At 44.1% G+C, this 13,085-nt stretch overlaps 1 protein-coding gene across 3 annotated transcripts in view; it reads right to left on the bottom strand.

Annotated features, from left to right (window-relative positions):
* Window positions 1-1,369: 1,369 nt before the first annotated feature.
* The window catches only part of fbrsl1 (fibrosin-like 1), a 283,649-nt gene continuing 271,933 nt past the window's right edge, over window positions 1,370-13,085 (bottom strand). For 2 of the 3 annotated variants that reach the window (XM_053326197.1, XM_053326196.1), the window contains exons 11-20: window positions 12,350-12,400; window positions 12,071-12,166; window positions 10,586-10,657; window positions 10,235-10,264; window positions 9,863-9,934; window positions 7,944-8,076; window positions 7,107-7,190; window positions 5,726-5,809; window positions 4,637-4,913; window positions 1,370-3,850 (exon numbers count right to left, since the gene is read on the bottom strand). In XM_053326197.1, the coding sequence (XP_053182172.1) occupies window positions 2,563-3,850; window positions 4,637-4,913; window positions 5,726-5,809; window positions 7,107-7,190; window positions 7,944-8,076; window positions 9,863-9,934; window positions 10,235-10,264; window positions 10,586-10,657; window positions 12,071-12,166; window positions 12,350-12,400 (2,187 nt within the window). In that variant the 3' untranslated portion in view covers window positions 1,370-2,562. The remainder of the gene's footprint in view (window positions 3,851-4,636; window positions 4,914-5,725; window positions 5,810-7,106; window positions 7,191-7,943; window positions 8,077-9,862; window positions 9,935-10,234; window positions 10,265-10,585; window positions 10,658-12,070; window positions 12,167-12,349; window positions 12,401-13,085) is intronic. The other variant, XM_053326195.1, reaches the window with a different exon arrangement.

Genomic DNA, 13,085 nt, shown 5'->3' with positions numbered 1-13,085 from the left:
CAATGCCGGAAAAAAAAAAAAAAGCCTGGACACATGAAGAATAGCTTTGAAAAGAGCTGACAGTTGCAGACACTGTAATAACCCACCTTGGGTTGGATATGCTAGGCAATGTGTCAATTGATTCCCATCTGATGATGGACTGTGTGCTGAAATAAATTGACCTTGCCAGACGATGAGTGAAATTGATGGAGCTTTTCATCTCCGGAGGGCCGTTCCACACTCAGCCGTAAAATGGATAGAGCACAGGACAGAGTGATTGAGTCGGGGGGAAATGTAAGGTGTGTGTTTTTCTTCTACCAAAGCTTGCTTGGTAAATAATAGTTACAGGAAAAATCACTATGCAGTAACAAGTACAGGGGTTAAGTACCTGTTGTTGACTAGATGATTAGAACTAAAAGCACACAGAGTTAAAGTGGAGCTGGCCACTGACAGATGCTACCCATCTGAGGAATATGTGGCTCAATTACCGGGAGCATAAATTGAAAGTGATAGTAATTTAAGTCTTCCCAATACGCCTGCCCCATTCTGGCAAACAGTCTTTTCAAGGAGCCCTTTCAAAAAACCCTGGTGGAGTGTGTGGAACACAGGAGCGCCATTGATTTTCAATAACATCCCTTAATGACCTGGCCACGGTTTGATCCACGCTGTCATTATGGGCTGATACCATGGGACAAGATTGGTGGGTTTCACAGCACACAGCAGAAAGATGAGTAGTCAGGGCATTATCAGGATGAATTGGCCATCTCTGGACAGGCGGCAAGCACAGCAGAGGTCTTGTCAATAACAGGACGGGGCGCCTCAGGGATCCCTCCACGGCCCACTCCAGAGCGTCTTCCGGCCTCATTAGAAAAGCAGATGAGTGGTGTGCATGAGAAGGGGAGGCGTAAGAGAAGAGAGAGGAGCCTCTCCTCCACCATCCGATAGCCTGCCTCCCAATCATTGCTCCTCTTAATGAGTCCAGACCGCGGGTCAATATTCCGCTGGGCTGCCAGTCAATACCGGTTACCTGCAACACAAACACTCAAAACCTGCTTTCATACAAAATCAATGTCCTATTAGTCCCTCCCTGTATTGCCTTGGCCAAATCTCATCGATCCCCTCTGAAGAGCTCTGTAGCCCATGTATGACAGATTACGGTCAAATGATCTGATGGCTTAGGCTACTCTGCTGGCCAAGTTAGTTGCCTTTATGATTTCAAAGTAATAGTTTGATATCAGATGAGCAAATACTCTAAATGCAGAAAACTGAGTCACAAGCATTATTGGCAAACCTATCAACCTCACATCAGCATTCCCCTCAGAGGGTTTGGCCTGCAGACAAATTCAGTACTGAAAATGAGTACCAGGATGAAAGACAAGTAGCAGATGTATGACATTAGGTCCAAACTTTATTCCGTACATTTTAAACCATGAATGTTCATTTTCATTTTTTGCACGCCTAAAACTCTACTTGTTTTGTATACAAGAGTCTAAGAAAAACAACTGCACATAACCACAAGTTTGACAGAGAAAGTCCTTTTGCCACCCACTTAAAAGTGTCCTTCTTTTCTGTCTGGGACTGGTCCAGTTTGTGACTTGGAAGTCTTTTTATAATTCCATCATTATTTCATTGGTAAATATAAACATGAGTTAATCCAAGTTTCTGTCAGTATCACCAGTATCCACTGCTCCCTCTAGGTGATCTCTCCGTTAGGGTGCTGTGTGCTGCTTTGCATAGATTGCAGATGATCCTTCTGGGCCCCCTTACAACACCCTCCATTCATACGTTCCATCCATTGGCCAGGCTTGTCTGTTACCTTAATATTCAACAGGGAGGTCATTCCCCATGTTTCATTTAATTTTGTTTTTCTAGAAATGGTTAAAAAGCCTAATAAATTTACACGGTAATTTTGCAGCGAAGGAATATCAACAAGTTATTTACATCAGTATTCTTTACAGAGACTGAACAAAGACCTCATAATATATATTTATCTGCATATCTCAAAGGCAAAACAAATGAACAAAACAAATCCGTAATGTAACATTGTACATTGTCATCATTGAGGATATCCTGGTACCATGAGGTTAAATTACTGAAGGTTGAAACCAAAATCCAGTTTTTACAGTGGGTCATAATGGATATGTCTCACAATCAACTGGGATAAATATTGTAAAAGGTGTGACTAATGCACAAAATACATAAAATTCATAGAAATGATATCTATACATGGAACAAGGATAGGAAATGTACAAACTCATTTCATGACCTCTCTTTTCGCACAAAGCTAAAAAGACGGTATTTGATTAATATATTAATAATTATCAAATATTTAAATCGGATATAAACATACACATATTTGTGTTCTCTCGACATTATTCAACCTTCAGTCCACTAAAAATAAAGTCATGGCATGTGCTTAATCAGCCTTACACACCTTTACTTTGTACAATCATACCCTTTCCCTTAGGGAGTTTTGCTCTTCTCTCGTGAAGAGCAGTGCATTTTGTTCACAAGAAGGTTTCAGATTGGGGGAGTGGGGCTTGTGAGTGCATCTACTAAGACTTTGTGCACTTTTGTAAGAAGCTACCGTGCCTCTACCTCTTTGGGGTTGCGAGATGGGGAGTAGTCCCTTGGGTCCTGGGTGGTAGTGAGGGGGGTAGTCCTCCTGGGTGAGGCTGGCCTGGCACTGCCAGCTGGCACGAGGGGCGGGGGGGCACTGAGTGCGGCAGTAGGGGGTGTTCTGTTCAGAAGGCCATTGTGTCCTGTGGAGGGGCTGAGTCTGGGGTAGGGCATACCGCCTAGGTGAGGCATAAAGGGGGGCATGTGTGGAAGATGACCTTCCATTGGGGACTGGTGCAGCTGATGGAGGCGTGCTCGGTCCAGCTCCTCCCTCAGGTGGAGACGCTCTCGCTCCTCTGCCTGCTGCCTCATCCTCTCGTGTTCTCTGCGCACCTCCAACAGGTGCTCGTGGTGAGAGTAGTCATGAGCCTCCCTTTCGCGGTAGGCTCGTTCCTGTTCGTACACACTAGGGAAGCGATGTCCTTGTTCGGCCCTGAGCTGGAAGTCCATGCGTCGCTGCAGGTCCAGGTTACGGTAGGCTTCTCTAAGTGGGTCCCAAGTGAAGGCTGGGTGGGGCAGGCGCTCCCTTCCTGCCAGAGGGCTCACTCCCATGAAGGGAGCCATGCGAGCCCGGTCTAGCACATTTAGGCTGCCCATCTGGGGCATGGCACTCATGGAAAGAGGCAGCGAATGTGCCATGGGGACACCATGCAGACCCGATGCAGGGATGTCACCACGTGGTGAGGGAAGAGGGGGCTGCTGGGACAATGGTGGGTGGTGGTGGTGTGGGTTGCCAAGAGCAGAAAGAGCTTGGGCCTGTGTTTGGGGAGCAGGCTCAGAACTCACCACCATGACCTCCTGCTCCTCTTTCCTCTCCTCCTTAATCTTCATGTCATTTTTCACCTTGTGTAGGAGCTCTGCAGGAGGAGGCTCTTTCCTCTCGCTGTCCTTGAGTGTAGGTGGGGGCCCACCTGCCATCTTCATGCCCTGCTCGTTGATCACTGCCTTGGAGTATGGAGAAGGAGAGCGGTGGGTGGGCTTGATGGAGTCTTCTGAGGGTCTCCTCTCTAGCATCTCCTTGCCGGGCGAGCGGCTCTCCTTAACCTTCACATCAGCCAGCGTGGAGGAGTCTCTGTGGCGCTCCAGTAGCTCCTTCTCGGCCTCACGGACTCGGTCCACGCTGCCACTGTGATGGCGTCCCGAATCACTAGAGTTCTGGCTGTTGGAGCGTATCAGGCTGCTGATCTGGTAGCTGACCGGTGCAGAGGCTGGAGAGGAACGGTTGGAGTGGCGGTTGCGTTCCACAGAATCCCTGTAATGACATGATAGTTTAGTTAGTCACTTAAAAGCATGCATCCTTTAGAAGTGGATTGTGTTAAGGTAAGGCTACAGTAACATTAAAGTTATAACTGCCTTTCAAAACACATAGATTACCCTCCTCTTTTCTTCCTCTGTTCATGTTTACTGCCTTTAAATTTGACAGTAACACCTGCTCGAATATCATCCAAAGAAATCTGTCCAATTTATCTTTGACAAGTATACTTCTGCTGGAGCTGCTTGGTGCCTGTTTGATTTAAGTCTATTTCTTTGCTGGATATATGAATAACATTTATCTCAGTTTCCACGGATACTAGTAATGGACTGAAGGATTGTTATTTTTTCTTTAGTCTTTAATGGTACAGCTTTCTTTTTCCAGAGGTGATTTTGTGGCTCTTGGATATATGCTAATGCTAGCTGGAAAAGAGATCATTACTGTGGCTATTAGAGTTGTGATCATGCATTTGTGTTCTTATGTGGGTAATGTTTTTATGTATAACCAAATATTCACAATTTGTATCCTTTAAATGTTTTTTTTGTCATGTGTAGGATGATCAGATTGGTTTCCTTCTCGGGGGAATCACATCATGCTTTGAAACAATCCAGTAACAGAAGTCTCAGGTCAAATGTTGACTTGTGATGATAACAAATATTTCTAGTCATTTTAATATTGCAGAAATATTATTCTACCCTGAGTAAAAGTGGAAGCTAATATCCTCCAAATACTATTCAAGTAGTACATGTACAAAGCAAACATTATTTTCCCCAGCCTCAAACTCACCTGTCTTTATCCTTCTCTTCTTTTCCGATGGACGAGTCTCTTTTCTCTCTTTCTCTTTCTCTCTCCCTCTCTCTCTCTCTTTCCCGTTCCCTCTCTCGCTCTCTCTCGTGGCTGTTGGCTGAGCTGCTCCTCTCAGTGTCCACAGATTTGGGCCACTGTGGCGGGGTGGGGAAAGACGGCGGGGTGCGTCGAAGCCTGTTCCAGGTGTCGTGGTGGGGGCTGCCAAATGTGGGCAATCCTCCTGGCCCTTCCTTGGTGCCAAACACACTGTTGGACCCTGGAAGGAAAGGGGAGACAGGCGTGGGACCCACTGTAAGTTAATTTCACACAAAACCTTCTTGAGGATACATAAGATGAGAAAGACTCGACAACAAAAGCTGCTTTTGTCTTTGTCTCTGGAGGTTCTCTCACTGAAGCTGCTTGAAAGAGTTAGAGGTTAATGGCTCCTCCCACCCAAAGAAAAAAACTCTACTCATTTGCTTTTGGACTAAAGGGCCCCCACCCCCTCCCTTTCTGAAATGGATGAAGAAGGGAGACGCACTTGCCCTCTAGAGTTGAGGGCTGTGAAAAGCCAAGGGAGACCTTAGCATTCCACGGCATGTCTATTCCAATCACATCCTTTTTTCACAACAGGGTGACCGATTTGGCACACAAAAATAGGAGGGATGAAGAGAAAGAGAGAAAGGCAAGAGAGAGAGAAGGATGCAGGGGGGAAAGAGGCAGCCCTCCATGGTGGTGCAGAAGGGGCTTGTCAAATAATTAATCAATGAATTGCCACCAAACAGCGAACCTGGGAGGGCCTGTTGGCAGTAGTTCAGCCAGATTAAAGCCAGGCTGTTGGGAACATAGATGGTGGATGAAGTGGAGGCAGGGAGGAGGTTTGCTTGTGGTGTGTTGTACTGCATTGTTGGGCCTCCCTGGGCTAGGGCTGCTTTGACACAGAAACTAGAGCAAAGTGTCTTGATTTTTTTTTTCCTCCCCTCCTGGCTCTCCCTGTGGTCTAACGCTGTCCTGCTCTGTTCTGTTACTGGCCACAAGGGCCAGATTGAAGGGGGGAGCGGTGGAGGAGGAGAGGGGGCCAGCGCTTACCAAGCGAGGGGTTGCCTAATCCTCCGAAGGCACTGCTTGAAAGGTTGCCGAGGCCGCCAAAGGAACTGGAGCGACTGAAAGGATCTGCAAAATGCCAAACAGGGATTAGCAAAGGGGGGGGCTGGCTAGTGGTGCTCACCACAACACCAACCCGTTCCACTCGGCTTTTCTCTTACAAGCGAGCTGATTTTTTATTTCTTTAAAAAAAAATTTTTTTTAGCGCTGCCACCCTAGTTCTCTGCCTGGTAATCCTGCAGTAGCCAGGCCTCCTGGATGCTGGATTCACTGCCACTAACTGGAGTGGAGTGTCTCTGACCCTGCTGTAGTGGAACTACACTGTTTGATGGGGAAATTAGTTTTGAGTTGTTGGAGCTGAACAGGAAATGGACTGTGATAGGACAGGGGAATTGGAAGGTGTATAAATTAAACTAAACAGACCACAGTGGCTTAACTGTAGAATCGTTGTCTGATGTGCTCCACTGACACAGGCTCCAAATTTATAGTAATAACACAAATATTTATCCGGATAAGTCAGTGGACAACATCAATCAATTTGCAGCCCAATTTTTATTTCCCATCAGGAAATGCAGAACTTATCTACAGATTAGGGTTTAAGGATTTTCAGTTGTGAGACAGCTGCGCTGGGGCTTGTTGATATATCACAAAATACAAGAATTGAGAAATCTCCTCGGCCTCACACATGGATTCCATGGAAAGGGATTTTTTTTTATTCACTAAGTCTTCCTCCTCAGTGCACCATGTTTTCATAAGAACAAAATGGGTTGACTCAAGCGCTTATTCCATGAAATCGACTTGCTACTTTGAACCAAAACAATGTCTCAAATAAAAAGGTGGAATAGAAATCAATAAATAAATAATTAAATTCACAAATAAATCCAGTAACATTAACTAACCTCCATCACTGTTGCTATGAATTACTAACTCAACTTGGCAAGCCCCCCAAAAAAATAGTGTTATATATGCTGTTGCACTACATTTGGTTTGCCCAAACAAATGAAGGATGACAAATAGCGCTGGAAACTGGAGACTAAGCTAGCTATGTCTTTTTAATAATCCCACACAGAGTTATTTAAAGCTGTGTTATGAATAACACTGTTGTGATTTCATAATGACTAAGCTCTCCATTACCATGAACTTGAGAGTTTGCTCAAGAAGTGACTATACTGGCCAGCTGGACTCCATATTAACCTTCAAATGAACCTCAGATCAAAACCAGTAATATCTAGGCTTTAAATTACACCCTATTGGCTTGTTATGTGTTTAAAACATGAGTTCAACAAGGAAAAGGGTCAGAGCGAGAGAGAGATGGAGAGAAAAGAAGATAAATGTATAAGAAAAATTTGAACATGGAGTTACTTACACTTACCTGCCAAATGGCTAGGAGGCAGGAAGCCGCTGGGGTGGGGGGCAGGACCGTACGGGGAGGGAGCTGGGTGGCCGGAGCCTATCGGAGCAAAGAGGACATGACAAGGTTATTATTATCCAATTAGACAGTTATAAACTCTCTAATTAGCCATGCGGCGAGAAAGAGATACTAAAAAAGCCATGACTAAAATGCGAGACAGGTATTTTCTGCTACGGTAAAACAAATCTGTTGAATATGCATGTATGCTAGATGGGTTTAGAGATGGCTGAGTAATGCCGCTGAGCAAATTAGCAACCGATATTTTGCTTTTATTGCAGCATGTTTGTGTGTGAGTCTATAGATGGTTATTGAGGTCAGTTCCTGACTGTGCAACAAGCTGGCCTCTTTCACAAAACACTGTTACCATCACCCATATTCCATGAATTGTTAATGAAAGAACCAATTACAGGAGTGCCTCTGACACACCAGTGCATAATTACCAGTCAAAGGCCGTTCTCCTCTCTGTTGCCCTCCAACGCAGGGCAAATCAGTCAATTACCTAACCGAGAGTCATCCATATTCATAGACATATCTGACTCCCTTTATGGGCAAAACATTTGCTATAAAAGCACTATAATTAAGTGAACATTACAAGAGAGGAAAGAAAAGAATCAGGCCATTACAGTAGTGGAAGAACAATGCCGACATGCAGCTATAAATGCTCATTTACATAAAAGAATAAAAAATGCCATTGGAAGGCTTTGAGAATGGCATAATAGGAGTGTTTTGAATGATTTGTCTTGGAGGGTGCAGCTAATCAACCTGCACTGGGTACTGGGAGACCCCACTGACCTGTGGAAGAGAAGAGGGGTCGTGCCAGGTCATGAGGGTACGGGAACCCTGGGAAGACTCCTGGAGCTGGGGGTCGACTGAACAGGTCCAGCTTCCCATTCATGTCTAGTTTGTGAGGATCCAGCTGCATTTGCTGTAGTCGAGAGAGGCAGAGACAAGGAGAGGTGGAATTAGGTCGGTAGGCAACAGCACCAAACGTTTCCAACAACAGTGAGAGGGATTTATCCTCGGCAACACTGGGTGAGAGATCAGAGAAAGACCAGTATATCAACAATGGCTCCATGTCTCCAATTCTGGCCAACTGTCTTATAACAAATATATGTAAGCCGATTAGGGAAACTAAATCCTTGGTAACGGGGGTTCAGGGTGTGGTGAGGCTACACCATCCTTTGTTATTTGAGTATTTTTTGTGCCTATGTTCATAAGTTGCATTTTGGTCAATACAATTATAACTAGCTATTAGTCATGAGTGCTATAAATGCAATGTTTTATGATCTACTACCCCTTTTAGTGGATCCCTAGGCACTGCCCTGGTCCTACTGTCTGTGTGTGTGTGTGTGTGTGTGTGTGTGTGTGTGTGTGTGTGTATGTGTTTGTGTGTATAGGATGGGACAAATGCAGCATATCAATTTCCCCATGGGGATCAATCAAGCCTCCAGAAACAGTGCCAGACTATGAAACCAATTTGACATATTAGTTTAACTGTGGAACTACAGCTTCCGGATCCAACAGGGGCCCAAAAAAAGCATTTTCCCTGCACACAAGGAGCAGCTGGCTACATTTTTTTGAGCTTCACAACCCCCTGTGAAATGACTAGTTTCACTATCAGAATTTGATCCATTCTGACCGATCACATTTTGAAAGTTTAGAAGAGCCGCATGATTGAATTGTTTTATCCCCATTCAAGTTAGCCGGAGGGCTAAACCAGAGGTTAGCTGTCTCAGCTGGTGAAAGTCTCTAGTGTGTGTGCTCTGGGGGCGAATGGGGCCTATGGAGCGTGCACAGTATGTTTTCATCCAGGTAATTTCTTTAAAGTGTGAAGTGCGTCACTGAGCAGCTTTACTAGGAATCAATGGGGCCCCGCTTTCAACGCTGCATCCAGTTCTCTTTATATATCCATGGGATAAATAAAGTTCTTCTTCTATGAAAAGCTTTTCTTTCTCCTTGTTGTTGTTGTTGTTCTTCTTCTTCCTTCTTCTTCTTCTTCCTTCTTCTTCTTCTTCTTCTTCTTCTTCTTCCTTCTTCTTCAGTGCATTAAGCTATTTACAGAGTCTTTATTTATGCTTAAGAAATGTAATCTTCTAACTGTATTTTTGAGAATGTGTTTGTGGAGGACACTTCACAACAGGAGACATAATTACTGCGGGACTTTGTGTAACTATTAAAGGACCAGTGTATAAGATATACTGGCATCTAGTAGTGAGGTTGCAGACTACAACCAGATGAATCCCCCCTGCCCTCTTCCAAGCATGTAGGAGAACCTAGAGCCAGTGTTTAGTTTATCTGTTCTGGGCTACTGTGGAGACATGGCAGCTTCTATGGAAGAGGACCTGCTCCATATGTAGATATAAAGGGCTTATTCTAAGATAATGGAAACAATTCTAATTTTCATGGGATTATACACTAATTAAAACATACTTATGAATATTACATTCCATTTCTACCAAGTCTGTTCCGCTAGATGCCTTAAATCTTACACACTGGTCCTTCCAACTTTTACTGCTTTCTGTTCATTTTATGTGATCTGCCTTTCACAGGGTCTTAACACATGGTTTTTCTGAATCCAATAACATGATTATAGATGATTTAACAGGTAAAAATGTAACTATGACATGAAGCCCTGATGTGTACCGTATATTATCTAGTTTGACATAACTAGACTGAGACAAGACTCCGACATGATTTTCCATCTCACGCACCTTCATTTTCTGCTGGTGGTGGTAGATCTGCCATGCGATCTGGACATGCACTGCGCACCACTTGCCAGGTTTCTAAAAATTTAGAGAGAAACCGAGGTTAGCCGGCTGGCTTTGATATGGGGAGCTAAAAATGGATTCTGGCATTGAGATTTTCTGGCCAAACTACAAAGTGGGAACTCGTCAGAATGTTCAACCAGGCAACGGATTAATAAAATCTAACCCTGACTTTAACCCCACACAGCTAACCTTAAATACAGCCAAAAGCCTGCATGTCTTTAAACAGTGATTGTTGAAGAATTTGTAGTTTTTAACTTTGTGGCCTGGCCAGAGAGATGAAACATTTAACAGAAGATGGACATGTCAAACACTTACCCTAACAGATGTCCTGAATGGATCTGTTATCTGTATGGACAAACAGACAATCATTACCATCATCAATGATGAGTGAGTACCCAAAATATGCAGTCCTGCCGTGCTCAAACATCAGCAGTATTGAGGGGCCTCAATTCACGCTAGGACTATCCAGATTTAAAAATCCCTGCCTTTACTTTAAGGCACTTTGGATACATGTGTCCATAGAGGTAATAAGGAGAATACTTTGTCTCAGAGAGATGTGAATACAAAGTCATGTACCCACATCTGTCTGAGACACACATGTACAACATGTGAGGCTCATCGGAAAGAACAGTGAGAACAGACTGTTTGGGATGGCCTGATGCTTACCCGCGGATCCTTCTGTAGGAGTGTGTGAGGTACTGCTCCAGGACGTGCTCCTACGTCGATGGGATTGGATGCCTGACAGAAAGAGAGAGAGAAAGAAGGAAAGAGATATAAACTGATCAGACAGATATTGTTAAAACATTTGTAACAGATTAAAAGAAAGGACAGAATTTTTTTACTCGCTGTATTTCAAATATTAGGAGGTATTTTGAGCTCATATAATACCTCTAAAAATGAGGTGTAAGGTTTACTTAAGGGTTTCAGCAGAAAAAGGAATAGTTTTGTTTAAATATGATGTAGTCAGTGTTGATGTCTGTGCCATGGATGCATGTAAGAAACTGTGAGAAACTCCTCCAGCTAGTGATGCCAGCATCCCTATATGGCCTTGTATCCTTCCTCAGTAGCTCTATAGCTCACTAATCCTCGACTATTGCTACTGCAAAGCTGACGTCAGTAGATAAAACTGCGATGATGCTGCACGCACTGAGTCATGCCAGACTAACACATCTCTGATCTCTCTGATCTCCTCTTTAAATCTTTGGAGCACAAGTGTCTAGATCAGCCTTATTAATCCATCCCAACATCAGGGATAGGAAGAACCTGCAGGGTGACCTGGGTCACCAGCCCCCCCCCCCACACACACAAACACACACACACACAGACACACGCACACGCGCACACACATCCCAAGCCTTCCCCCAAGCGTCTCTCTAAGAATACTTAGCAGGGGCTTTGGACGTATAAGAGTGTTCCTTGAACCATCTGGAGGGGCCTTTGACAAAAGGGCCCCTCCATGACAGAGCCCACTGGGAATAAGGCCAGAGGATTTAGGCCAGCTTTGATTGGTGGCTTACATCGGGTCACAGCCGCTGGGCATCTGCCAGACAGACCCACAACCTCCCACCTCTTCCTATCCATCCCCATCCCCACCGCCCTTGCAACCCTCCTCCTCTGCTCTCCTAGACACACAGGTTTCCTTGGGTAGGCGCACACAGTTCTGACAGTGGTTCAGGTCCAGTTAAATCTCAGAGTTTGCACAGCCCGTGGTAATTGATTTAAATGGAGTGAGGAGTGAGGTTTATGGGGATCCTATTTCCCATCTTGAACATACAAAGATCTGTTGCTTTTCTTACCCAAGACAGACAGCAGGGGGAATTTTGTGTGGTAAAATATGTTAAATAGTACAGTATGTGTGGTGTATATTTCTTTAATATTCCCATTCCCTATGGTGAGTGTGTACAATCATTTCGATCCATGCAATGCCTTGATACTCATAACACACAATATCAGTTTTAAATAGTTTCTTTACACTTACAGTAGGTGACTCTACAGTGCATTTGGATGTGTTTTATGAAGAATTCAAATCTTTTGGAATATTTTTTTTTGTTGCAGTAAAGGTGAGTTTTGTGGTGTGTAAGCCTTTAGTGCCCATGCTTGGTTGAATTCTATCTATAAATTGTGGTTTGAGGGTAGGGATGTGGGGCTGACCTTGGGCTGGAAGGCTCCTTGCAGCGAGCTGAAGGGTCCTGAGTGTGGGAGCAGCGGGGGCATGCCTGGCATGGTGGGGGGGTAGGAAGGGAAAAACTGGGGAGAAAAGGGAATGGTGGGAGACACAAAACCTTAAAAAAATCATATAGAGATACTAACAAGACTCAAGCATATGCACACACAAAACCACAGCCACATTAAACGCTCTCACGGCAACATTCAAATATGTCAAATATTTGATTTGCCAAATGCAAATAACAAATGTAAATGAGAACTCACGTTTGAATGTCTGATGAATGGATTGTCCAGTTTAGGGGTGTACTTGTCGAACTGGAAGACATAAGAGAGAAAAGAATTAGGAAACAAAAGTCCGCCAAGTGATATACTTTTACAAAATACATCATGCATAAGCCTTCTTTAATAATAACATCTCATTATTTTTACATCAAGAAAACAAAACACATGATCAACATCTGCAAATGGTAATAAGCAGGGTTCTGGTCCAGACTAATAAGCCCTGGAGTGAAGCAGCTGGCTTGCACCAGTCATGGGTTTACTTAAACTGCATGGTCAGATAGGCAGTTAAATTACTAACAATACGACCGCTTTCGCTGACTGCCAAGGTGAAGACAGCCTGCATGATTTTCCAATTGAGCATACAGAGGTTGGGCGTTGGGGCCCGGCTCGGGAATCAGACCGTTTTAAAACCAGACCAGTTGTTTCTATTCACTGGAAAATTTGTAGAAATGTGAATCTAATTACTTTTGACTGCTATGGCTTTCTTTTTTTAGTGTATGCCCTGATGCTATAGATGGAAGGGAAGCACGAAGAGACATATAGCTTGTTTTTGGTGTAGGAAAACCAGACTTCAAAAGAGTTTTAGTCAAGAAGCAGGCCAATTCTGTCTTTATAAGATCATGGAAAGAATATATGGAGCCTCTTGTGTGAGCAGTCTAGCTTTTATGATTGAAACTGAGACATCGAGTCGATGGCATTTGCAATGGTTAGGCTAATT

Source organism: Scomber japonicus, chromosome 9 (genome assembly GCF_027409825.1).
Source record: "Scomber japonicus isolate fScoJap1 chromosome 9, fScoJap1.pri, whole genome shotgun sequence".
NCBI lineage: Eukaryota > Metazoa > Chordata > Actinopteri > Scombriformes > Scombridae > Scomber > Scomber japonicus.
Note: the sequence above shows the minus strand (reverse complement) of the source record. Positions and strands in the feature narration are given on the sequence as shown.